The sequence below is a fragment of the Leucopleurus acutus genome (genome assembly GCF_964270905.1).
Source record: "Leucopleurus acutus genome assembly, chromosome: 6".
In the NCBI taxonomy this organism is placed as follows: Eukaryota; Metazoa; Chordata; class Mammalia; order Artiodactyla; family Delphinidae; genus Leucopleurus; species Leucopleurus acutus.
Window position 1 is genome coordinate 112,589,834 of NC_139149.1, and position 23,724 is coordinate 112,613,557.

Sequence of the window (23,724 nt, forward strand, 5' to 3'; positions counted from 1 at the left end):
TTAACCTTGACCTATACTGTTGTCTAACAAACAGTTCTTGGTTTCGTTTTGCTAATTATCCTAACAATGTCTTCAGAGAAAAAAATTTTTTTTTTCTCTGTCTGGATTCCAATCCATTTAGCTTTTCATATCATAGGAAACTGAAAACCTTTCTTTCATCTGGAACTACTCTTCAGCTTTTTTCAGTCTTTCAGGACATTTTTGAAGAGTATAGGCAAATTGTTTTTGCAGCCTTACTTCCATTTGAGTTTAACTAGAATGTTAAACTCTAATTTCAAGATTAGATTCTATTTATCAAAGCCTAACCTTTATTTTATTAGTTTATCTAAGGCTAACATTTTAAAAACTTCTGTATTAAGAATATTAGTTGACAGAACTAAGGAAGCGTGTCTTGTTTTAGATACGTTTTTCCTTAATGTCAAGAAGAAACTGTGGCACCCCTCCCCCATTTATTCTTAATTTCCTGACCAGTCAGAGGGGCCACACAGTAGGTAGTTACTTTGTTATGAAACCCAGCAACTCAACTTCCTTACTACGAGATCTGAACATACATAATTCATTCATTCAGCAAATACTTCTTAAATGCCTGCTATGTGTCAGGAATTGTTTTAGGTGCTGGGAATAGAGTAGAACAAAGCAGACAAAAGTCCCCGGGCTGGGACATCTACATAGATGAAGTGAGGGGCCAGAGCAGGGAGGTTACTTGTCTCCTTGTGGAGAGCTACTGTGCCTCCCATTGCCTCATTTGAAAGGGGGATGTTGACATCTGAAATCTGTCTGCAGGAAGGAGGCTGGCTGCCAAGGGGTCTGGGTTCACATCCAGTGAGAGTTGGCTGAAGGAATTGGGTCTGAAACTTCTAAGAACTACATCACATTTACCTTAAAATATTGGAAGGACTTTTATGTGGGAGAGGACTAAATTAGTTCATCATCAGGAAGACTGTAGCAAAAGTAGAGAATGGAGACAAAAATGAACAAAGGACTTTCTAACAGCTGGGGGAGGGGGCTGCTTCAGGACCCCTGAGGCTTCCATTACCAGAGCTAATCAGGGGAGGCTGGTGACCCAGCCTCAGGCTGGATTCCTGTGTGGGTAACATATTAGACTAGGGGCATTTCCAACTTTAGATTCTATTATTATGTGAGATAATATTTTGTAGGTATTAGTTACTTCAATTTTGAAAACAAAAACAAAACTGTGCAACACCTTTGACACTGCAAAAATCATCAAATAAAAACCTTAAAATACCAGTGTGCAAAACTGTGTAATTGTAAAGTTAAGTCGTAGGCACCAGGGTCATGCCAGGAAGGTCATCAGGATCCCTGAGGGGGCTATGGGAGCAGAGCGCTCTGCTTTCCATGATGACACTGCCTAACTTGCTCAAAGCCTCAGGCCAGGCATTCATTACTCATAAAAAGATCTACCCGAGAGGCTGGTTAAAGAGGCAGGTTCCCTGGTTCCACCTCCCAGAGAGTCTGATGATGTGGGTTAGAGCGCGGTCCAGAATCCGTATTGTTTTTAAACCAGAATCTCTTAGAAACTTGGAGATCTTCTTCTCCTTCCTTTCTATATGGTCAGAGGTCAAGCCCAGTGCAAAGTGTGGCCAGTAATGCCACATCCTAGTGCTCACGGGTGGGGCTTCTTTAGGGGTCGAGCAAAGGATGGGAAACTTATGCAGAGCCAGCTGAGCGTTTGTTCTTCTCTCTTGTTGACAGGTGCCTGGATTCTCACTGGAGGCACGCATTATGGGCTGATGAAGTACATTGGAGAGGTAGTGAGAGATAACACCATCAGCAGGAATTCAGAGGAGAACATAGTGGCCATCGGCATCGCAGCTTGGGGCATGGTCTCCAACAGGGACACCCTCATCAGGAGTTGTGATGTCGAGGTATGGGCTGGACATGAGGGGGTCTGCGGGGTCACGAGGCAGAAAGACCATGGCACAGGGCTCTGGCCTGAACACCGGGGCTCTGGGATGGAGTCAGCTCATAAGGAAGTCGACCTTACAAGGTTCCTTTGGAACCTCAGGATGACATAATCAAAGAACTCCTGGGAAGGAGTTACCAGTGGATGTGTTTTGCTCATTAAAATTTGTTCCCAGCGAATCTTGTTAGAGTCAGTTCTTTAGTTTTTTATTCTCTGGTATTAAGTGCGAGGACAAAGTATCTATTTAAATTGCCTCTTTTCATGGTCCCATAACTATGTGCTCCTCAAGGGCTAGGACTCCATCTTATTCATTTTCTAATCTCTAGACGCTGTCATAGGTCTTGGCATATGATGGATTACAGACAAATATGTGTGTGTGTGTGTATCAATGTCTACCTCTACCTTATCCAGACACACACACATACAAATGTATGTGTCTGGACACACACACACGCGTGGACACACACACACACACACACACACACTTTCCTGAATGCTGTCAGTTTCAATGAATTTATACTAAAGAGCACAGGGCAATGGGACAAGAAATGGATTAGAATCTGATTCTTACACTGCCACCGGTCATTTATGTGACAATAAGAAAGTGATGCAACCATTTTGAGCCTTCATTTCTTCATATTTAAAATGATGGCCTATACTGTAAGATCTCTAAGACCCTTCTGCACTTAGGAATCTGGGAAGAGCAGCAGTTGAACCCGAAGGGTCAGCCTTAATATGAACCTGTGAAAATGTCGTCATGTGTTTTGGCCAACAAATAAATCTCAAAGACAAGTTTCTCTGTGCTTTTCAGGGATATTTTTCAGCTCAGTACATTATGGATGACTTCAAGAGAGACCCTCTGTACATCCTGGACAACAATCACACCCACCTGCTGCTTGTGGACAACGGCTGCCATGGGCACCCCACAGTTGAGGCAAAGCTCCGTAACCAGCTGGAGAAGTACATCTCCGAGCGCACTATTCAAGGTCAGTGTTTAGGAGGTGGGACCTTAGACAGACATACTAACAAGAGTAGCAGCAGCACCACCGACAATAGCTCCCAATTATTGAGTAAAGAATGGTGAACTCACCCCGTTAGATGTTGTATTGCCAAAGAAGAGCTGTTATATCTCTTCTTTAATATACTAGAGGTGCTCCTGCCAAGGTTACTCTGATATGTACCCTTCAACGTGCTGGAACACTGACAAATGCTGGCTTGTCCTACCCTGGTTTGTCCCACCCAGTATAGAGAACCTGCTGTCCATTCTGCTCGACAACATTTAAGAACAAAGTAAAATTCACAATGGCAAATTTGCGCGGACAAAGCAATGTGGTTAGCTAGGATAGAAGCGATAAAAACCAACCCACTAGCTTAACAGTTAGGTGGTTTACTTCTTTGGTTATTGGCTACTTCTATATACTAGAACCACCTAAAACATTGGTTTCAAGGGGAGAATGCAGCAGTTGAGTGAAAGCCTGTATTTGCTATGGCAAGTGATAAATAGCTCTCTCTTCCTATTGTTGAGATGTGTCCTGTTGTGGAACCAGATTACCTCGTGATCTAGTGATAGACTCCATCACAGGGACTTGTTGGAGATAATCTCAACCTTTTTCCTTTCTCAATGGGATGTGTACAAAGGAAGACATTGATATATGCAATACTCTCACTGGAAAGAACACATAGTTATGCAAACTTTTCACCCACTCAAGAAAGCATAGGATTATGCAAATGAGTGAAAGTGTAATTATTCTAAGGATAAACTTGAACCTGGCCTAATGTCTATTAGCAAAAGTCAGTCATTCACAGACTTTGGCATTTTAAATATCAGTAAAAAATTGCAGTGTGACCCGTGTCATGCTGTTACTGGTTTGGAGCACAGGGACGCATCCATTGTGATCAGCTGGTAGATGGTCAAGTCTGTGAGATCTGCAGCCAGCACCCCACACCCTGGGCTCACGGGGTCCACCACTTCCTTGAGGTAGGTGAATATTTCTGATGTGCCCAAAATAAGGTTTACGTTTTATATTTTACAGATTCCAACTACGGTGGCAAGATCCCCATTGTGTGTTTTGCCCAAGGAGGTGGGAAAGAGACTTTGAAAGTGAGTCTTGGTTTGGTTTTCTAGAAGATCAGTCAACGAGCTTGCTCCACAAATTTGCACTTTCAGGGCTTTGAGGTTCACCTAATCTAACACGACTCATTTCTTTTCTACAGCAAGTAGGTAGCATTTTCCCAATCACACAGTGTTGCCCTAATAGGCTGAAGTTGTTTCCTCAGCTGAGAAAATTTAGGAAGAGAGTTTGTAGCAACGTGAATAGTCCGTGCACTTACTGCTCTCTTTGGCCATCAACCTGCCAAAGAGAAGGCTTGACATGAACTCACAGGACTTAGGGATCAGAATCAGCGCGTATGATGGAAAACCATGGCCACCCCATGATCATACACACCTGCAGTTACAGGAAATTTCTGGCAGAGTTATTTGGAATCACAATCTAATGCTTCTCTCTGTTTATTCTTTTCTATAACAATGATTCATTCATCCATCATTCATCAACGTGCATTCATTCATCAACAGGTATTTATTAAGCACCTGAAGACTTTTCAGAGAGAAATTAAAATAGAGATTTTTTTTCAGTGTGAAACAGTCAGTATGGAAATGCTTGAAGAAGCAGTCACATTACAGAGGAAGAGGGATGGAGAAAACGTAATCGAAGATGGTTCCATTTATTATCTCTCAGATTTTAGATTGAGAATGATGGTTTCCAGCAAGCTGGTCCTGGCCTAGAGTACTGCACGTCTATAGCATTTCCCACAAGGTCTGTTCAGCCAGTTCACCACCCACAGAACCCACGGGAGAGAGGAGCGAGGGAGGAGAGCCCGCCTGCTGAACACTTCATCCTTCAGCTCACTCTCTCATCATCCTCACTTCCGCCCCAGCACAGCCCCGACACCCACCTGGAGCACAGGTAGTGAGGTGAAGATGGATCTCACCCTGATTGGATGAAAGCACCACACTCTTTATGGCCAACGTCTTCTCTCAGGAAGACATCACTCCTGGCTAAAGGAAGGGGCTTCACAGTTTCTTCTGCACCCACGTGTACATCACTCTGTTTTGTTGTCAAGTGATTAAAATTTTTCGTACCTGGTTCTCCTATGCTGGTCTCTGTGATTTTTATCAAGGAAATAAAAATGTGGTAGGTGTTTATCCAGAAGGCAAATATATTTTTCTTTTCTTTCAATGGAAGGAGCAAGGGAAATTATTTGAGGACGGAAATATGTGAGTCAGCATAACAAAAAATGTACGGCTGCTGCTGTGAAGGTATTTTCATACCTTAAAAGTACGAATATTGTTAACCTCCATCAGAAAAGCTATCAGCGACAATGTTGAGTACCACCTTAAGAGCTGTCACTCAAATCTACGATGTCAGTATTTGGAATGATCGATTTTGTGTAGAGGGTTTTTTTTTTTTTTTTTTTTTTTTTTTTTTTGCGTTACGCGGGCCTCTCACTGTTGTGGCCTCTCCCGTTGCGGAGCACAGGCTCCGGACGCGCAGGCTTAGCGGCCATGGCTCACGGGCCCAGCCGCTCCGCGGCATTGGCAGGCGGACTCTCAACCACTGCACTTATTTATGGAAAACTTGCCAGTCACACGTGTCCTCATTATGGAGTTTGGTATTAACATAGGATGTCAGACAACTAGCTTACATTTCTGATGCTTAAAGTGGTTGCAAACATTTGGTTTGCTTCTGATTGAAAATAACGCCCCCCTCCCCGCCGCTGCCCCGCCAAATGATGAAGTGAAGAGATGTGTCGATGTGATTAGAACCTCGGTCCTGAGCTGGGTTCTGTTGATCACCCGGTCAACTCTATCTCCCTTCTCCCAGGCCATCAGTACCTCCGTCAAAAGTAAAATTCCCTGTGTGGTGGTGGAAGGCTCAGGGCAGATCGCCGATGTGATCGCCAGCCTGGTGGAGGTGGAGGATGCCCTGACGTCATCCATCATCAAGGAAAAGTTGGTGCGCTTCTTACCCCGCACAGTGTCCCGGCTGCCTGAGGAGGAGATCGAGAGTTGGATCAAATGGGTGAGTTGCAGGGAGTAAGTTCCTGGGAAGGGAGAGCGCCTTCAGTGCCCAACTCCACTCGCAGCTGGGGGTCTTTATACTTTCTCAGTGACTTTGAAACTGCACTCTGGCTCACACCAGGTTTTTTGCTGGAAATTGAAGCTCACTTAAGTTAAATAACTTGCCCTGTTTCCACACCTCACAAGGGGTAGCAGATGAGGCTTAAATTCCAGTCTGTCTGTTTGCAAAGCTGATAGTCCTTCTTTTACACCCTGTCAACAAGCGTTGAGCCTTCTGTGTTTTGTAGGTTATCAGCGGCGGGGAGGAAAAAACCCCTGTGATGCTGTTTTAGAAATGCAGATTCTAAATGGAACCTATGTCTAGTGGAGAAGGTGTTACTACAGAATAATTGCCTTTCTAAGTTAACTGACCTGTGATTAATTCAGAATCTCTCACCTTTCCTATTGGATCATATAAGAAATAGGTACTAATCGAAATATCTCATGCTTCTTTTGCTAAGCCTATAAAGCACTTTAACATAGTGCTGTGCTTTGTCACCTTTCTCTCTTGTTTCGTGACTGGTGTTGACTTGAAATGACTTTCATTCCGTTGACTGTTCAGTTTGTGATAAAGCTCACATTAATACCCGTAGGTACGTTCACATCAGCTCATTCAAAAATGGCCTTTGCTGTTTGGATATTCTTAGGAGCACGTGCTGCCACTTGGAAATTTTCCCATAAAGGAAATGACAGGCTGTAGACAACAAGACTTACTTTAATCATACAGCCCATTTCATCATTAGAGTGAAAGGTTGAATTTAGTATAAATAATTTTAAAAGTTCTTTAATTAGCTTGGTATTTCAGCAGTATTTAGTTGTGGAAGAGCCTCAAAGTGTCAAGTTTGGCAAACTGAAATCCTGGAGTCGTGAAGATTATTTTGCTCACGGTAGCCTTTGTCATTATTTTTTTCTTTTACTGAAGTATAGTTGATTTACAATATTGTGTTAGTTTCAGGTATACAGCAAAGTGATTCAGATACATATATATATATTCAGTCATATGTATGTGTATATATATATATATATATATATATATATAACTTTCTTTTCCAGATTCTTTTTCATTATAGATTATTACAAGATATTGAATATAGTTCCTGTGCTATACGGTAAATCCTTGTTGTTTATTTTATATAGAGTAGTGTGTATTGGCCTTTGTCGTTATTTAAAGCAAGCCCGGATAAATCAAATTCTTGTAAGTAATGAGAAAAATCAACCCCGCCTTCTAGGCTGACAGGTACTCTACGAAATTAACACACAGTGAGACCCTATTGGTTTTGTTTAATTTCACGTGAGTAGGCAGTTGGGCGATAATCCCGGTAAGGTACAGCAGGGTCGAAGTGACCAGGCAACAAGTCCTTTCTGGATTAAGCTTCATCACTAAGACTCAGGATTAAAAACTGCACATGCATCTTCTGTCTGTAGCTGACAGTCAGTGCTGGTACTCAACGATGCCCTGCCCGACAAATGCATATATGATGTTCCTACTTGAGATACTGCATTTTGCAGATTTGACTGAAAAAGGTGAAGCTGGTGGTTTTATATGAAAGTTTTTGCTGGGATTTTCTTGTATCTTGGCCAAGTCCAGTTGAGAGACAGACACAAGAATTAGGTAAATAGAGAGATCAAAATATCAGCTTCGTTGGTGATGAAAGCCAAGTTGAAAGATGTGGCTTAGGGGTGCAGCCACCACGGGCCTCCTTATGCTGAGCCCCAGAAAGAGACAGATGAACCCACCTGGACAGAGGCAGCCCTGGATGACTGCTGGCCCCCATCTGCCTAGCCCTAGCCTAGGCATGTGGCTGACAGTGGACACCAGAGCACTAGCACCCTGCAAGGAGCAGATCCCAGCGGAGAAGCAGGAAAGGACTGGCTGGGCAAGGCCAAAGTCATCAACTGGCTATGTCACTCCCCTACCCGGAGTAGCAGCGGGGGGGATACCTAGGGACCTGATTTGGATGGAGGTCCCTCTGCATGAAAATATATGGGTGAGGAAAATATGTATCTCCCAAAGTAGTTATCTTCAATTCTCCATGTATTCAGGCCTAAACAGTTTGAGTCATTCCAAACACATCAGGGGAGCAGTCCCCAAGCGTAGATATCAACCTAAGACCTTGTGTGTTGAGCAATGTCCTCAAGGTAACTTCCTGTGATGGATGGAAGAAATTTGGTGGTCAGTTCAAGGATGCCCACAGAGGAAGGAATAGACCACTCTTCATTCACCCACCAAAGATGGCCCTGGGTCCATTCTAGTGACTTTTCTCCTACTCCTTCTGCGAGTTGGCTTGTTTAGTCCAGACCAGGTCACACCCAGAGGGCCATGCCACCTTATGGGTCCCCACATCCTTTATGAAGGATTTTGATTTCTGCTTCAAGAAAACTGATACGGGAAAGTCGTCTGAAGCAGGCTAAATGTCAGACACATTTCACTTCCTGTGATTATATTATTCTTTCTGGGATTCACATCTTATTCACATGCTAATGATTTATCATAATTATAATCAAGTCAACCAGAAGACATACAACAATAATAAAAATTAGTCTGGCATTTTGATTATGCACTTGTATGGGGTTGGTAGAAATTTCCCAAAAGACCAAGCCCAAGAGTGGAATTATTAATTAATGAATGTATACATTCAATCAAATTTTTTTGAATTTTGTTTTATTTATTTTTTTATACAGCAGGTTCTTATTAGTTATCTATTTTATACATATTAGTGTATATATGTCAATCCCAATCTCCCAGTTCATCCCACCCCCACCCGCACCCTGCCACTTTCCCCCCTTGGTGTCTACATTTGTTCTCTACATCTGTGTCTCTGTTTCTGCCCTGCAAACCAGTTCATCTGTACCATTTTTCTAGGTTCCACATATATGTGTTAATATACGATATTTGTTTTTCTCTTTCTGACTTACTTCACTCTGTATGACAGTCTCTAGATCCATCCACGTCTCTACAAATGACCCAATTTCATTCCCTTTTATGGCTTAGTAATATTCCATCGTATATATGTACCACATCTTCTTTATCCATTCGTCTGTCGATGAGCATTTAGGTTGCTTCCATGACCTGGCTATTGTAAATAGTGCTGCAATGAACATTGGGGTACATGTGTCATTTTGAATTATGGTTTTCTCTGGGTATATGCCCAGTAGTGGGATTGCTGGGTCATATGGTAATTCTAGTTTTAGTTTTTTAAGGAACCTCCATACTGTTCTCCATAGTGGCTGTATCAATTTACATTCCACCAACAGTGCAAGAGGGTTCCCTTTCCTCCACACCCTCTCCAGCATTTGTTGTTTATAGATTTTCTGATGATGCCCATTCTGACTGGTGTGAGGTGATACCTCATGGTAGTTTTGATTTGCATTTCTCTAATAATTAGTGATGTTGAGCTGCTTTTCAGGTGCTTCTTGGCCATCAGTATGTCTTCTTTGGAGAAATGTCTGTTTAGTTCTTCTGCCCATTTTTGGATTGGGTTGTTTGTTTTTTTAATATTGAGCTGCATGAGCTGTTTATATATTTTGGAGATTAATCATTTGTCTGTTGATTCACTTGCAAATATTTTCTCCCATTCTGAGGGTTGTCTTTTTGTCTTGTTTGTAGTTTCCTTTGCTGTGCAAAAGCTTTTGAGTTTCATTAGGTCACATGTATTTATTTTTGTTTTTATTTCCATTACTCTAGGGGGTGGATCAAAAAAGATTTTGTTGTGAATCATGTCAAAGAGTGTTCTTCCTATGTTTTCCTCTAAGAGTTTTGTAGTGTCCTGTCTTACATTTAGGTCTCTAATCCATTTTGAGTTTATTTTTGTGTATGGTGTTAGGGAGTGTTCTAATTTCATTCTTTTACATGTAGCTGTCCAGTTTTCCCAGCACCACTTATTGAAGGGACTGTCTTTTCTCCATTGTATATCCTTGTGTCCTTTGTCATAGATTAGTTGACCATAGGTGCATGGGTTTATCTCTGGGCTTTCTATCCTTTTCCATTGATCTGTATTTCTGTTTTTGTGCCAATATCATGTTGTCTTGATTACTGTAGCTTTGTAGTATAGTCTAAAGTCAGGGAGTCTGATTCCTCCAGCTCCGTTGTTTTCCCTCAAGACCGCTTTGGCTATTTGGGGTCTTCTGTGTCTCCATACAAATTTTAAGATATTTTGTTCTAGCTTTGTAAAAAATGCCACTGGTAATTTGATAGGGATTGCATTGAATCTGTAGATTGCTTTGGGTAGTATAGTCATTTTCACAATATTGATTCTTCCAATCCAAGAACATGGTATATCTCTCCATCTGTTTGTGTCATCTTTGATTTCTTTCATCAGTGTCTTATAGTTTTCTGAGTACAGGTCTTTTACCTCCTTAGGTAGGTTTATTCCAAGGTATTTTATTCTTTTTGTTGCAGTGGTGAATGGGGTTATTTCCTTAATTTCTCTTTCTGATCTTTTGTTGCTAGTGTATAGGAATGCAAGAGATTTCTGTGCATTAATTTTGTATCCTGCAACTTTACCAGATTCATTGATTCACTCTAGTAGTTTTCTGGTGGCATCTTTAGGATTCTCTATGTGTAGTATCATGTCATCTGCAAACAGCGATAGTTTTACTTCTTTTCCAATTTGTATTCCTTTTATTTCTGTTTCTCCTCTGATTGCCATGGCTACAACTTCCAAAACTATGTTGAATAATAGTGGTGACAGTGGACATCCTTGTCTTTTTCCTGATCTTAGAGGAAATGCCTTCAGTTTTTCACCATTGAGAATGATGTTTGCTGGGGTTTTGTTGTATATGGCCTTTATTATGTTGAAGTAGGTTCCCTCTATGCCCACTTTCTGGAGAGTGTTTATCATAAATCCGTGCTGAATCTTGTCGAAAGATTTTTCTGCATCTATTGAGATGATCAAATGGTTTTTATTCTTCAAGTTGTTAATATGGTGTATCACATTGATTGATTTGCATATACTGAAGAATCCTTGCATCCCTGGGATAAATCCTACTTGATCATGGTGTATGATCCTTTTAATGTGTTGTTGGATTCGGTTTGCTAGTCTTTTGTTGAGGATTTTTGCACCTATATTCATCAGAGATATTGGTCTGTAATTTTCTTTTTTTGTAGTATCTTTGTCTGGTTTTGGTATCAGGGTGATGGTGGCCTCATAGAATGAGATTGGGAGTGTTCCTCTGCAATTTTTTGGAAGAGTTTGAGAAGGATGGGTGTTAGCTCTTCTCTAAATGTTTGATAGAATTCACCTGTGAAGCCATCTGGTCCTGGACTTTGTTTGTTGGAAGATTTTTAATCATAGTTTCAGTTTCATTACTTGTGATTCGTCTGTTCCTGTTTTCTATTTCTTCCTGATTCAGTCTTAGAAGGTTATACCTTTCTAAGAATTTGTCCATTTCTTCCAGGTTGTCCCTTTTATTGGCATAGAGTTGTCTGTAGTAGCCTCTTAGGATGCTTTGTATTTCTGCAGTGTATATTGTAACTTCTCCTTTTTCTTTTCTTCTCCATTTTTTTTTATTGATTTAAGTCCTCTCCCTCTTTTTCTTCATGAGTCTGGCTAAAGGTTTATCAATTTTGTTTATCTTCTCAAAGAACCAGCTTTTAGTTTTATTGATCTTTGCTATTGTTTTCTTTGTTTCTATTTCATTTATTTCTGCTTTGATCTTTATGTTTTCTTTCCTTCTACTAACTTTGGGTTTTGTTTGTTCTTCTTTCTCTAGTTCCTTTAGGTGTAAGGTTAGATTGTTTACTTGAGATTTTTCTTGTTTCTTGAGGTAGGCTTGTATTGCTATAAAATTCCGTCTTAGAACTGCTTTTGCTGCATCCCATAGGTTTTGGATCATCATGTTTTCACTGTAATTTGTCTCTAGGTAGTTTCTGATTTCCTCTTTGATTTCTTCAGTGATCTCTTGGTTATTTAGTAACGTATTGTTTAGCCTCCATGTGTTTGTGTTTTTTACTTTTTTTTTCCGTAATTGATTTCTAATCTCATAGTGTTGTGGTCGGAAAATATGCTTGTTATGATTTCAATTTTCTTAAATTTACCAAGGCTTGATTTGTGACCCAAGATGTGATCTATTTCTGAGAATGTTCTGTGCACACTTGAGAAGAAAGTGTAATCTACTGTTTTTGGATGGAATGTCCTATAAATATCAATTAAACCTATCTGGTCTATTATGTCATTTAAAGCTTGTGTTTCCTTATTTATTTTCATTTTGGATGATCTGTCCATTGGTGTAAGTGACGTGTTAAAGTCCCCCACTATTATTGTGTTACTGTGATTTCCTCTTTTATAGCTGTTAGCAGTTGCCTTATGTATTGAGGTGCTCCTATGTTGGGTGCATATATATTTATAATTGTTATATCTTATTGGATTGATCCCTTCATCATTATGTAGTGTCCTTCCTTGTCTCTTTTAACATTCTTTATTTTAAAGTCTATTTTATCTTATATGAGTATTGCTATTCCAGCTTTCTTTTGACTTCCATTTGCATGGAATATCTTTTTCCATTCCCTCACTTTCAGTCTGTATGTGTCCCTAGGTCTGAAGTGGGTCTCCTGTAGACAGCATATATATGGGTCTTATTTTTATATCCATTCAGCAAGCCTGTGTCTTTTGGTTGAAGCATTTAATCCATTCACATTTAAGGTAATTATCCATATGTATGTTCCTATTACCATTTTCTTAATTGTTTTTGTATCTCCTTTTCTTTTCTTGTGTTTCTCACTTAGAGAGGTTTCTTTAACATTTGTTATACAGCTGGTGTGGTGGTGCTGAATTCTCTTAGCTTTTGATTTCTCCATCGAATCTGAATGAGATCCTTGCCAGGTAGAGTAATCTTGGTTGTAGGTTCTTCACTTTCATCACTTTAGATATATCATGCCACTTCCTTCTGACCTGTAGAGTTTCTGCTGAGAAATCAGCTGTTAACCTTATGGGAGTTCCCTTGTATGTTATTTGTCATTTTTCCCTTGTTGCTTTCAATAAGTTTTCTTTGTCTTTAATTTTTGTCAATTTCATTACTATGTGTCTCGGCATGTTTCTCCTTGGATTTATTCTGCCTGGGACTCTCTGCACTTCCTGGACTTGGGTGGCTATTTCCTTTCCCATGTTAGGGAAGTTTTCGACTACAATCTCTTCAGATATTTTCTCCGGTCCTTTTTCTCTCTCTTTTCCTTCTGAGACCTCTATAATGTGAATGTTGTTGCGTTTAATGTTGTCCCAGAGGTCTCTTAGGCTGTCTTCATTTCTTTTCATTCTTTTTTCTCTATTCTATTCTGCAGCAGTGCATTCCACCATTCTGTCTTCCAGGTCACTTATCTGTTTTTCTGCCTCAGTTATTCTGCTATTGATTCCTTCTAGTGTATTTTTCATTTCAGTTATTGTATTGTTCATCTGTTTGTTTGTTCTTTAATTCTGTTAGGTGTTTGTTCTTTAGCTCTTCTAGGTCTTTGTTAAACATTTCTTGCATCCTCTCGATCTTTGCCTCCATTCTTTTTCTGAGGTCCTGGATCATCTTCACTATCATTATTCTGAATTCTTTTTCTGGCAGGTTGCCTATCTCCACTTCATTTAGTTGTTTTTATGGGGTTTTATCTTGTTCCTTCATCTGGTACAAAGTCCTCTGCCTTTTCATTTTGTCTGTCTTTCTGTGAATGTGGTTTTCCTTCCACAGGCTGCAGAATTGTAGTTCTTCTTGCTTCTGCTGTCTGCCCTCTGGTGGATAAGGCTATCTAAGAGGCTTGTGCAAGTTTCCTGATGGGAGGGACTGGTGGTGGGTAGAGCTGGGTGTTGCTCTGGTGGGCAGAGCTCAGTAAAACTTTAATCCGCTTATCTGCTTGTCTGGGTGGGGCTGGTTTCCCTCCCTGTTGGTTGTTTGGCCTCAGGCAACCCAGCACTGGAACCTACCTGCTCATTGGTGGGGCTAACGGTGGACTCTGGGACGGCTCATGCCAAGCAGTACTTCCCAGACCTTCTGTTTCCAGTGTCCCTGTCCCCATGGTGAGCCACAGCCACCCCCTTCCCTCCCCAGGAAACCCTCCAACACTAGCAGGTAGGTCTGGTTCAGTCTCCTATGGGGTCACTGCTCCTTCCCCTGGGTCCCGATGCACACACTGCTTTGTGTGTTCCCTCCAAGAGTGGAGTCTCTTTTTCCCCCAGTCCTGCCGAAGTCCTGCAGTCAAATCCCACTAGCCCTCAAAGTCTGACTCTCTAGGAATTCCTCCTCGCATTGCCAGACCCCCAGGTTGGGAAGCCTGACACGGGACTCAGAACCTTCACTCCAGTGGGTGGACTTCTGTGGTATAAGTGTTCTCCAGTTTTTGAGTCACCCACCCAGCAGTTACGGGATTTGATTTTATTGTGATAGTGCCCTTCCTACCATCTCACTGTGGCTTCTCCTTTGTTTTTGGTTGTGGGGTATCTTTCTTGGTGAGTTCCAGTGTCTTCCTGTTGATGATTGTTCAGCAGTTAGTTGTGATTCTGGTGCTCTCACGAGAGGGAGTGAGCGCACGTCCTTCTACTCTGCCATCTTGAACCAATCTCCAATCAAATATTAATTGAGTAACCTCCCAGGGTAATTGTGGGTGACCTTACTGATCACGTGGACAAAGAGCACCCTAAACTGACCTTATGGTTTCTCATCCTCTTCAAGAGACCCTGTATTCTTCCCCACTGGGACCAGGCCCTCCTCCCCTAGCAGTGCTCTCATAGTTATTCTGCTGTATCTACTCCCCACCTTCTCAATAACTTGACCCTTCAAGTCTTCCAGTCTATCTGCCAACCAAGGTATCATTCATTCATTCATTTATTTCAAACACCTGGATTTGTTTATTTGTTGTTCATTGAGCACATACTGTATGCCTGGTACTGGAACAGGCATTTCAGAAAGAACAGTATACGCAACAGGGAGTGCTTATCCTCAGAGAGAGCACAGAAATTGAAAAAAATTCATGTTGAGTAATTACAATACAATGTATTGTATAGTTTCAAAACAGAAAGGGTGTTCTGAAGAAAGGTAGCATGGATACACAGGGCTTGAGCCAAGGGAGCCTGGCCTGGTGTGGAAGGCCTTTCAAGGGAGGGCTTCTCAGGGGCAGTGGCGTGGGAGCCATGTCTGAATGATGGGTGGGGTTCAAGGGTGAGGGCTGGGGTTGTTGGGTGCAAAGTTCCTGAGATGTGAGGTAAGCATGGCTACCGAGGAGTTGAAAGATGGCAATGAGGGTGGATACTGTGGGTGGAAACTGGAGGACTTTTGAGGGTTTTGTTCTTGTTCAGGTGTAGTGGGAAGTCACTGAAGGGTTTGAGGCAGGATGAGGCGTGATCCAAGTGTATTCAGTTAAGGTCATACTGGCTGCAGTAGAGGGTTAGTATCCGAGGAGGTGAGAGTACGTGGGTGGGGAGGGGGGATGAGGTAGGCGCCCCTGCAGCATCTCTGGGTCCCATCAGTTTGCTCTATATCCATATTCACCTTCTCCTTCTTCCTTTTCATTTTGAAGGAAAAGATGTCTCACCCCCTCTGTGCTGCTTACCCCCACTTGTGCCCCAGAATCTTGGGACCTAGACCCTTCCCTTCGTGTCATTTCTGGCTGGACCCCTTTCCTCTGCCTGAACAAAGGCTGCCAGCGTAATGAGAGGGCCCTTCCCCTCCTGCTGTCAGCCCCTCCTCCTCTCTCCATCAAACCCACTGTGACTTGTGTTTTCCCGCCGTTTTCATTTATTTCCTCGTCACCCTCAGATGTCCTTTGAACTAGGGCCTCCGACACTATTTTTCCCAGGAAACTGCAGCCTTGAGGTCACCTCCTAAAGTCCAAATCCAAGGGCTTTTCTTTTTTCTTTTTCTTTTAAATTGAACTATAGCTGAGTGACAGTATTGTGTTAGTGTCAGGTGTACAGCAAAGTGATTCAGTTCTATATATATCACACACACACACACACACACACACACACACACAATCTTCTTTATCCATTCATCTGTTGATGGGCACTTGGGTTGCTTTCATGTCTTGGCTACTGTAAGTAGCGCTACCATGAACATTCGGGTGTAAATATCTTTTTGAATTAAGAGCTTTCATCTTTTCTGGATATATGCAAGAGCCCTTTTTAGTCCACATCTTCACCCTTCCAGCCTGACCTGAGGCTTCCCTCTCCACCCAGCTGAAACTCTCTGTAGTTTTAGGCCCTCATTTCCAAATGTTGCCAGGAAAACCCACCACCATCTTGAACTCAGTCTAACCACAGCCAGACTCGTTTCCTCCTCCAGAAGGAGCTCTTCCTTGCCAGGCTCCCACCAAGCTCGCCAATGCCTGAATCCTTGGAATCAAGGGCTCTGCCTCTCCCCCAGCTCTTGAATCTTAAAAAGTATCTTAAAATTAAATTTTAAAGAAAAATCACAAAGGATAATATAGTGAATTCCTTGTCGCTTTAGTCAGTCACCAAGTTGTCTTGGCTTTTGTTCACACTGAAATTTCCTTCCTATAATCTAAGCCCTACATCCACACTCGGATGCTTTCTGTGGTCTTCTGTTCTCTTTTCTGCATTTATTCACTCATTCAACAACTGAGCACCTACCATGTGTTACACACACACACATACACACACACACACACACATACACATTCATCCCTAGTCAATGAGTCTCTCAGCTTTTTGTTTTGTTTTGTTTTTTTGTGGTACGCGGGCCTCTCACTGTTGTGGCCTCTCCCGTTGCGGAGCACAGGCTCCGGACGCGCAGGCCCAGCGGCCATGGCTCACGGGCCCAGCCGCTCCGCGGCATGTGGGATCCTCCCGGACCAGGACACGAACCCGTGTCCCTTGCATCGGCAGGCGGACTCTCAACCACTGTGCCACCAGGGGAGCCCTCAGCTTTTTTTAAAAAATTAATTTTTATTGGAGTATAGTTGATTTACAATGTTGTGTTGGTTTCTGCTATACAGCAAAGTGAATCAGTTATATATATACATAAATCCACTCTTTTTTAGATTCTATTACCATATAGATCATTATAGAGTACTGAGTAAAATTCCCTGTGCTACACAGTAGGTTCTTATTAGTTATCTATTTTTTATGTATAGTAGTGTGTATATGCCAATCCCAATTTATCTTTCCTGCCCCTCCTTTCCCCCTTGGTAACCCTAATTTTTTTTTCTACATCTATGACTCTATTTCTGTTTTGTAAATAGGTTCATTTGTACCATTATTTCTTAGATTCCACATATAAGTGATATCATATGATATTTGTCTTTCCCTGTCTGACTTCACTCAGTATGACAATCTCTAGGTCCATCCGTGTCACTGCACATGGCATTATTTTATTCCTTTTTTATGGCGGAGTAATATTCCATCGTATATATGCACCACATCTTCTTTATCCATTCTTCTATCGATGGACATTTAGGTTGCTTCCATGTCCTGGCTATTGTAAATAGTGCTGCAATTAACATTGGGGTGCATGTATCTTTTTGAAGTATGGTTTTCTCTGGATATATGCCCAGCAGTGGGGTGCCTGGATCATATGGTAGCTCTATTTTTAGTTTTTAAAGAAACTTCCATACCGTTCTCCATAGTGGCTGTACCAATTTACATTCCCACCAACAATGTAGGAGGGTTCCTCTCTCAGCTTTTTGATAGGGTCTTGTTGATATATGTGCCCTTGTAGAGCCAGTACTTTATTCTCATTGTGGTCAAGGACTCACTGTTCCAATTTAGAAATTAGATGCTGTGGGTACAGGTGCTGTAGAAGAGGGAAGGAGATTTGGAACGTTCCTATAGGTGGTCTTTAAGAAAATGGAGTAAAATATTCCTCACCAAAAGAGAGTTTATGCTCCTTGTGCCTGAAATCAGTTGGCTGACAACTCTGCTCTTTAAATCTCGCCAGCTCAAAGAAATTCTCGAAAGTTCTCACCTATTAACCGTTATTAAAATAGAAGAAGCTGGGGATGAAATTGTGAGCAATGCTATCTCCTATGCATTGTACAAAGGTGAGTAAAATTAGCTCCTGTAGAAGTTTCAGCTTTGTGTTGCTTTCTGTGGCTTTTAATGGCTTCCATGTATTTTTTAAAACAGCTTTACTGAAATATAATCTTGCACTTAATTTTGACTAGCATATATTAGAAGTTGGAATAACTACTATTGACCTGCTGAGTTAAATCTCCTTGGTTGTATATATTTAACAGAACAAGAATTTATTTATTTTTTTTTTGCGGTACGCGGGCCTCTCACTGCTATGGCCTCTCCCGTTGCGGAGCACAGGCTCCGGGCGTGCAGGCTCAGCGGCCACAGCTCACGGGCCCAGCCACTCCGCGGCATGTGGGATCTTCCCAGACCTGGGCACGAACCCCTGTCCCCTGCATCGGCAGGCGGACTCTCAACCACTGAGCCACCAGGGAAGCCCCCAGAACAAGAATTTTTATTTCATCAAAATATCAGTTAAAGATGATCACAGTGCTTTCCAAAGAGCTGTCTCCAGCAGTGGTTTAGAATCTTTATCTGAGTCTCAGACACTTTGAGAATATGATAAAAGCTATGGACCTCTGTCCTAGATTCCACATCTGTGTACACACGTGCACACACACGTAGATAATTTTGCGTTCAGTTTCAGGGGTTAACACGTCTCCTATGCTTATGAATGAACCTCGGTTTTAAAATCCTCATGTGTGAACTTTGCTGTCTGAGAATCCCATCAAGGTGGGATTACCTGAAGTAAATAGACCGCTGGCAAAGGCCACGTAGAGTTGAGCCGTCTGATGAATATATTTAAGGCATGCAGAGCAGAGTAAGCACAAGAGAAGTGCACTTTAAGCCTTAGCTGTTTATTAGAATCATCCTTACTGTGCTGGTCAGGAATTCGGTTGTAAGGATATTTATTAAAATGGGACTATGTCTGTAGAGATACATAGGTACAGAAATTATCAGCTCTGAAAAAGACAAGTGGAGTATTGTTATGATAGAGCTCATTATGTCATAGCTTTAGGTATAGTAAAAGTCAGATGTGGTCCTGGAAATTTATGGAATCTGAATCTATGGGAAAATATCAATATATCATAGTTAACTGTTAGGATATGAAATGGAAAGATATTATCACCTAAATTGATCCACATTACATACTTTGGGACATATAGAATATGGATAAGATTGAGTGAAAATAAACTGTCAGTGAAGTGACGGCTCTGAGTGTCTGATTCTAAGATAACATGCTTAGAATCTCCTTTGATAAATGGCTCTGATAATTGGCCATATGTAATGGTTCTGACTCTCTTGTTTCTGGGTGTTTGGTGAGTTGATTTTTTTCCCTGTCCTCTTACAGCCTTTAGCACCAATGAACAAGATAAGGATAACTGGAATGGGCAGCTGAAGCTTCTGCTGGAGTGGAACCAGCTGGACCTGGCCAGTGATGAGATTTTCACCAATGACCGCCGGTGGGAGGTACATAGGAAGCCCTCCTGGGTTATCCAGTGACAGGTCTGGTCCATTTCTGACAGGGTCTTTGCCCTTGAATATTGTAAAAGATTGTCCTGTCCTGGTACATCAGTGTTGCCAAGGCTCACTTTCCTCATCTGTAGTAGGGGATAATAACATTGACTTAGTAGGTTGCTTGCAAAGAGATAATAAAAGTAAATACACTAATGTAAGGTAACATCAATCCACCATTACCATCCAAAGTTTATAGCTCTCCCACCATGATATGAGAGGCAATTCTCCATGGAGGTGTTGAGGTGCAGATTTCCTCCTAGGAGTTGATGGACAGAAATGTGGGGAAACTAAGTGCAGGATGATTGAAAGGGGTTTATCAGAAATAACTCAACTAAAAATCCAGACAGCGGTACTCATTTTGTGCCCTGCCCCACCTTCTTAGCCAAGTTCTCATAAGAGAATTGTCAGCAGTGAGACGCGTAAGAGAAAAATAGAACAAGTTGATTAAAGACATACAATGAATATCTTAGAGTTAGAAAATCAGGACTCCCCCAGGCAAACGAGTACCTCCAATATGGAAGTTGTATGTCCAGAAAATCTGTATTTTTTTCCAGTAGAGTGACTTTTCTCACTTTGAATTTGATGAGAGTTGTAAGACTGCATTTTCCAGCAGCATCCTCTTGGGTACAACTAAAGTGATATCCGCCTTAGGAGCTCTGTTTTGTAGGAACAATTATAAACCATCACACTTGGATCTGCAAGGTGGAGGCTTCTCTGTTTTAAGCTCTTCAGTCACTGGTGGGCAGTGAAAACACTTTGAGGCCTATCGTTGTATAATCAAAGATACAGACTTCAGTTGTCCTTACATGTGATCAATTTTAAGAATAGAATCCAAATAAAATCATGGCTTATGGGTTTTTAAATTATTCATTCCTCTAGCAAACATTATCTTTGGTTTTTGCAGTATAATGAGCCCTATCTCACATGGCAAGCCTTTAGTTAGTTGAGGGAAAACAGAACTGTTTGTAAATCTAGGTAATTGATTCAGAAATGAACCCCTGTGTGTGAAATGTTCTATTTAAGTGACATCAGATGGTACAAATAAACATAAACTCAGGCATGCATTGAATAGTACATTTAATTTTATTAACTCAGCTAAAGGTAGTTGAGTGAAGGACATAATGGTTGAGAGGATGGACTCTGGAGCCAGCCCATCTGCATGATTTAACCTCTGCAAGTTCCTTAACCTTCCTCAGTTTCCTTGTACAGTGGTGAATTGGGGTCAGTTCATACTGGTTTTAGCAAGAGCTGACTGCTAAAATTTTTAGGGTTTTTTGAGTCTGTTGTTAAATACAGTCATTAAAAATCAAATACTATACTCTTAGAGCTAAATAAATTTTATTAAAAACAAAGGCAATAAATAATCAAACTCGTCCCTTTCTAACTATTCTCCTACATTTACTCTGATCTATACCCTGGAGGTTATGTCTATCGTATCTGCATTCTGGAAACACCATACTTGCTACTCTGTGTTGGGTCCCAGTTGTGCATTCAGTGATGTCACGTGGTAGCCGAAGACTGGCCCCGTTGGGAGCATTTACACTGTAGCAATCAATGGTCAAATACTACAAATCGGGGCTTATGATTTTCTCCCAGAATGTTGGTTGTAAAGTATTTACCAGCACACCGCTGCTCATCTGAAAACAGAGATGGTAATAATAGTGGTAGCTACCTCACTGGACTGTTATGATGATAACATCAGATAATATTTCTGAAGTGCTTAGAACACTGGCACATATTAAGCCGTATAGAAGTCTTTGTTTAAAAATAACTAAAGATCTTTGCATAACCTTGTGTAGTGCACAAAGCAGCTTCACTGTGCTGGTTCACTTGGCCGTCATGCCAGCCATCACAGGGATTATCTCATTTTGCTGGTTAATAAGCCAGGGCTCCATGGGTACCACAGGAGGGCCATTCTGATGGTTTTTTGAGGGCCTGCTCCGAACTCGAATCTCCAAAGGCATCTTGACCTGTGTTATCTCATTTCATCCCCACAAGCACCTATTTTACAGACGAGCAAACTGAGGTTGAGACACAGTCTTGTTCGAGGTCGCACATAAGGTAACGGTAGAACCAAGGTTTGGAAACAAACGTGTGTCTGACTGCAAAGCTGTTCTCTTCTCCACATGCCAGTGGCTCTCAGAGGGTGGTCCCTGGACCCGGGGCAGCATGAGTAACCTGGGAACTTGTTAGCAGTGCAGGGTATCAGGGCAGCCACCTCTTTTTGTCCCTGTCTCGCCTGGAGCCACAGTGGGGGGACTCAAGGGACCCTTGGCAGTTGGCTCTGCAGACAATGTGTGATCCCGGAGAGACCAACATCAGACAGAAACAGAAACCGCTAATGCTGCCCTTGGCAGGGAATATTCCCCTGAACCAGGGCTCAGACAATTAAAGTGAGGACAGTGGGCTGGGTGAGCCGCCGCGAGGCTAGTGGGGGGGCTCAGGGCTACAGTGCCCAGGCTCCTGGAGCTGCCCCAGTTGGCTCCAACTGACGGTTCTCTGTGTTGTCAGAGCTTCTGGTATTTACTTGTGAATCTGGATTTTAATGCTGGCAATGTGGATTTTTATGAACTGTCTAATTTTTAATATTGGCAACTGAATCAAATTGTAAGAAATAGGGCTTCCCTGGTGGCGCAGTGGTTGAGAGTCCGCCTGCCGATGCAGGGGACACGGGTTCGTACCCCAGTCCGGGAAGATCCCACATGCCGCGGAGCGGCTGGGCCCGTGAGCCATGGCCGCTGAGCCTGCACGTCCAGAGCCTGTGCTCCGCAACAGGAGAGGGCACAACAGTGAGAGGCCCGTGTACCGCAAAAAAAAAAAAAAAAAAAAAAAAAAATTGTAAGAAATAGTATGGAGGACCATCAGAACATATCTGAGAGCTGGTGTGGCCCATGGACCACAGGTTTGTGTCTGAAGTACACGTTAATTATCTTTATTAAGATGCTTAATAAGCTTCTATGGGATAAGGATTACCAGGAGCCCAGACAGTAGAGGTACAGATAAATAATAACCAGGTATCACTGTCAAGTGTTCCAGTGACTCATGGTTATGTAACATGACCAGGCACTTGCCTCATGGCATGGGAAGGGCAGTGGGGCAACCCCATGGCACAGAAGGAAAAGTTGGCTGGTGGTTAGGCCACAATTGGTGTCCAGTGTAGACCTCAGAGAAATGGTGTGAGCTGTACCATGAGCCCCCGGCCCCCTAATGGAGCGAGTGCTTCCTTTATGCCAGACACTGGGATCAATTCTTGATCAACATCATCCCTTTCTTTAATGTAATTTTTTTTTTTTTTAGATTTTTATTCGACGTGGACCATTTTTAAAGTCTTTATTGAATTTGTTACAATATTGTTTCTGTTTTATGTTTTTGTCTTTTGGCCACGAGGCAAGTGGGATCATATCTCCACAACCAGGGATCAAACACGCACCCCCTGTATTGGAAGGCAAAGTCTTAACCACTGGACCACCAGGGAAGTCCCTCAACATCATCCTTATGTGGGTGTCATTATCTCCACTTTACAACAGCAAGAGACCAGTTCCCATCCAAGCTCACATCTGGCTGATTTCAAAGATTCCACCTTGCTTCTTCCCCCATCTCGATGTTTGAGCTGTCATCTAATATTGTGTTACAACTGAAAAGATAAATTTTATTTACCTCATGGTTGAAAATGCGATGTGTCTGAGAAAGAAGGTGCCTTGTCTTCTTGATTGGATTTAGGCTGTGCATTCTCTCTCTGCTCTTTCTCCTCAGTCTGCTGACCTTCAGGAAGTCATGTTTATGGCTCTCATAAAGGACAGACCCAAGTTTGTCCGCCTCTTTCTGGAGAATGGCTTGAACCTGCAGAAGTTCCTCACCAATGACGTCCTCACCGAGCTCTTCTCCAATCACTTCAGCACCCTGGTGTATCGGAACCTGCAGATTGCCAAGAATTCCTATAATGACACCCTCCTCACGTTCGTCTGGAAACTGGTTGCTAACTTCCGAAAAGCCTTCCGGAAGGAAGACAGGAATAGCAGGGATGAGATAGACGTAGAGTTCCATGTGTGTACTGTCACAGCTGTCTGCTTGAATTCTTTGCTCTCTTGAGTCTTCCCTCAAAAAATCTCTCTACTTCCATCTTTCCTACTCCCTACCTCATTGCTGTCATGTAGTTAACATGTTGGGGTTGTTATTTTTTCCTCCTGCCTTTATTTAAGCTAGCAAGTCCTAGCAAG

At 42.1% G+C, this 23,724-nt stretch overlaps 1 protein-coding gene across 1 annotated transcript in view; it reads left to right on the forward strand.

The window, feature by feature from the left end:
- The window catches only part of TRPM8 (transient receptor potential cation channel subfamily M member 8), a gene marked incomplete at both ends in the record, with an annotated part of 88,004 nt that overhangs the window by 18,711 nt on the left and 45,569 nt on the right, over positions 1 to 23,724 (forward strand). The window contains 7 exons of the mRNA XM_082841216.1: positions 1,714 to 1,886; positions 2,736 to 2,910; positions 3,958 to 4,025; positions 5,809 to 6,006; positions 17,913 to 18,015; positions 19,341 to 19,459; positions 23,261 to 23,551. Of these exons, the coding sequence (XP_082697342.1) occupies positions 1,714 to 1,886; positions 2,736 to 2,910; positions 3,958 to 4,025; positions 5,809 to 6,006; positions 17,913 to 18,015; positions 19,341 to 19,459; positions 23,261 to 23,551 (1,127 nt within the window). The remainder of the gene's footprint in view (positions 1 to 1,713; positions 1,887 to 2,735; positions 2,911 to 3,957; positions 4,026 to 5,808; positions 6,007 to 17,912; positions 18,016 to 19,340; positions 19,460 to 23,260; positions 23,552 to 23,724) is intronic.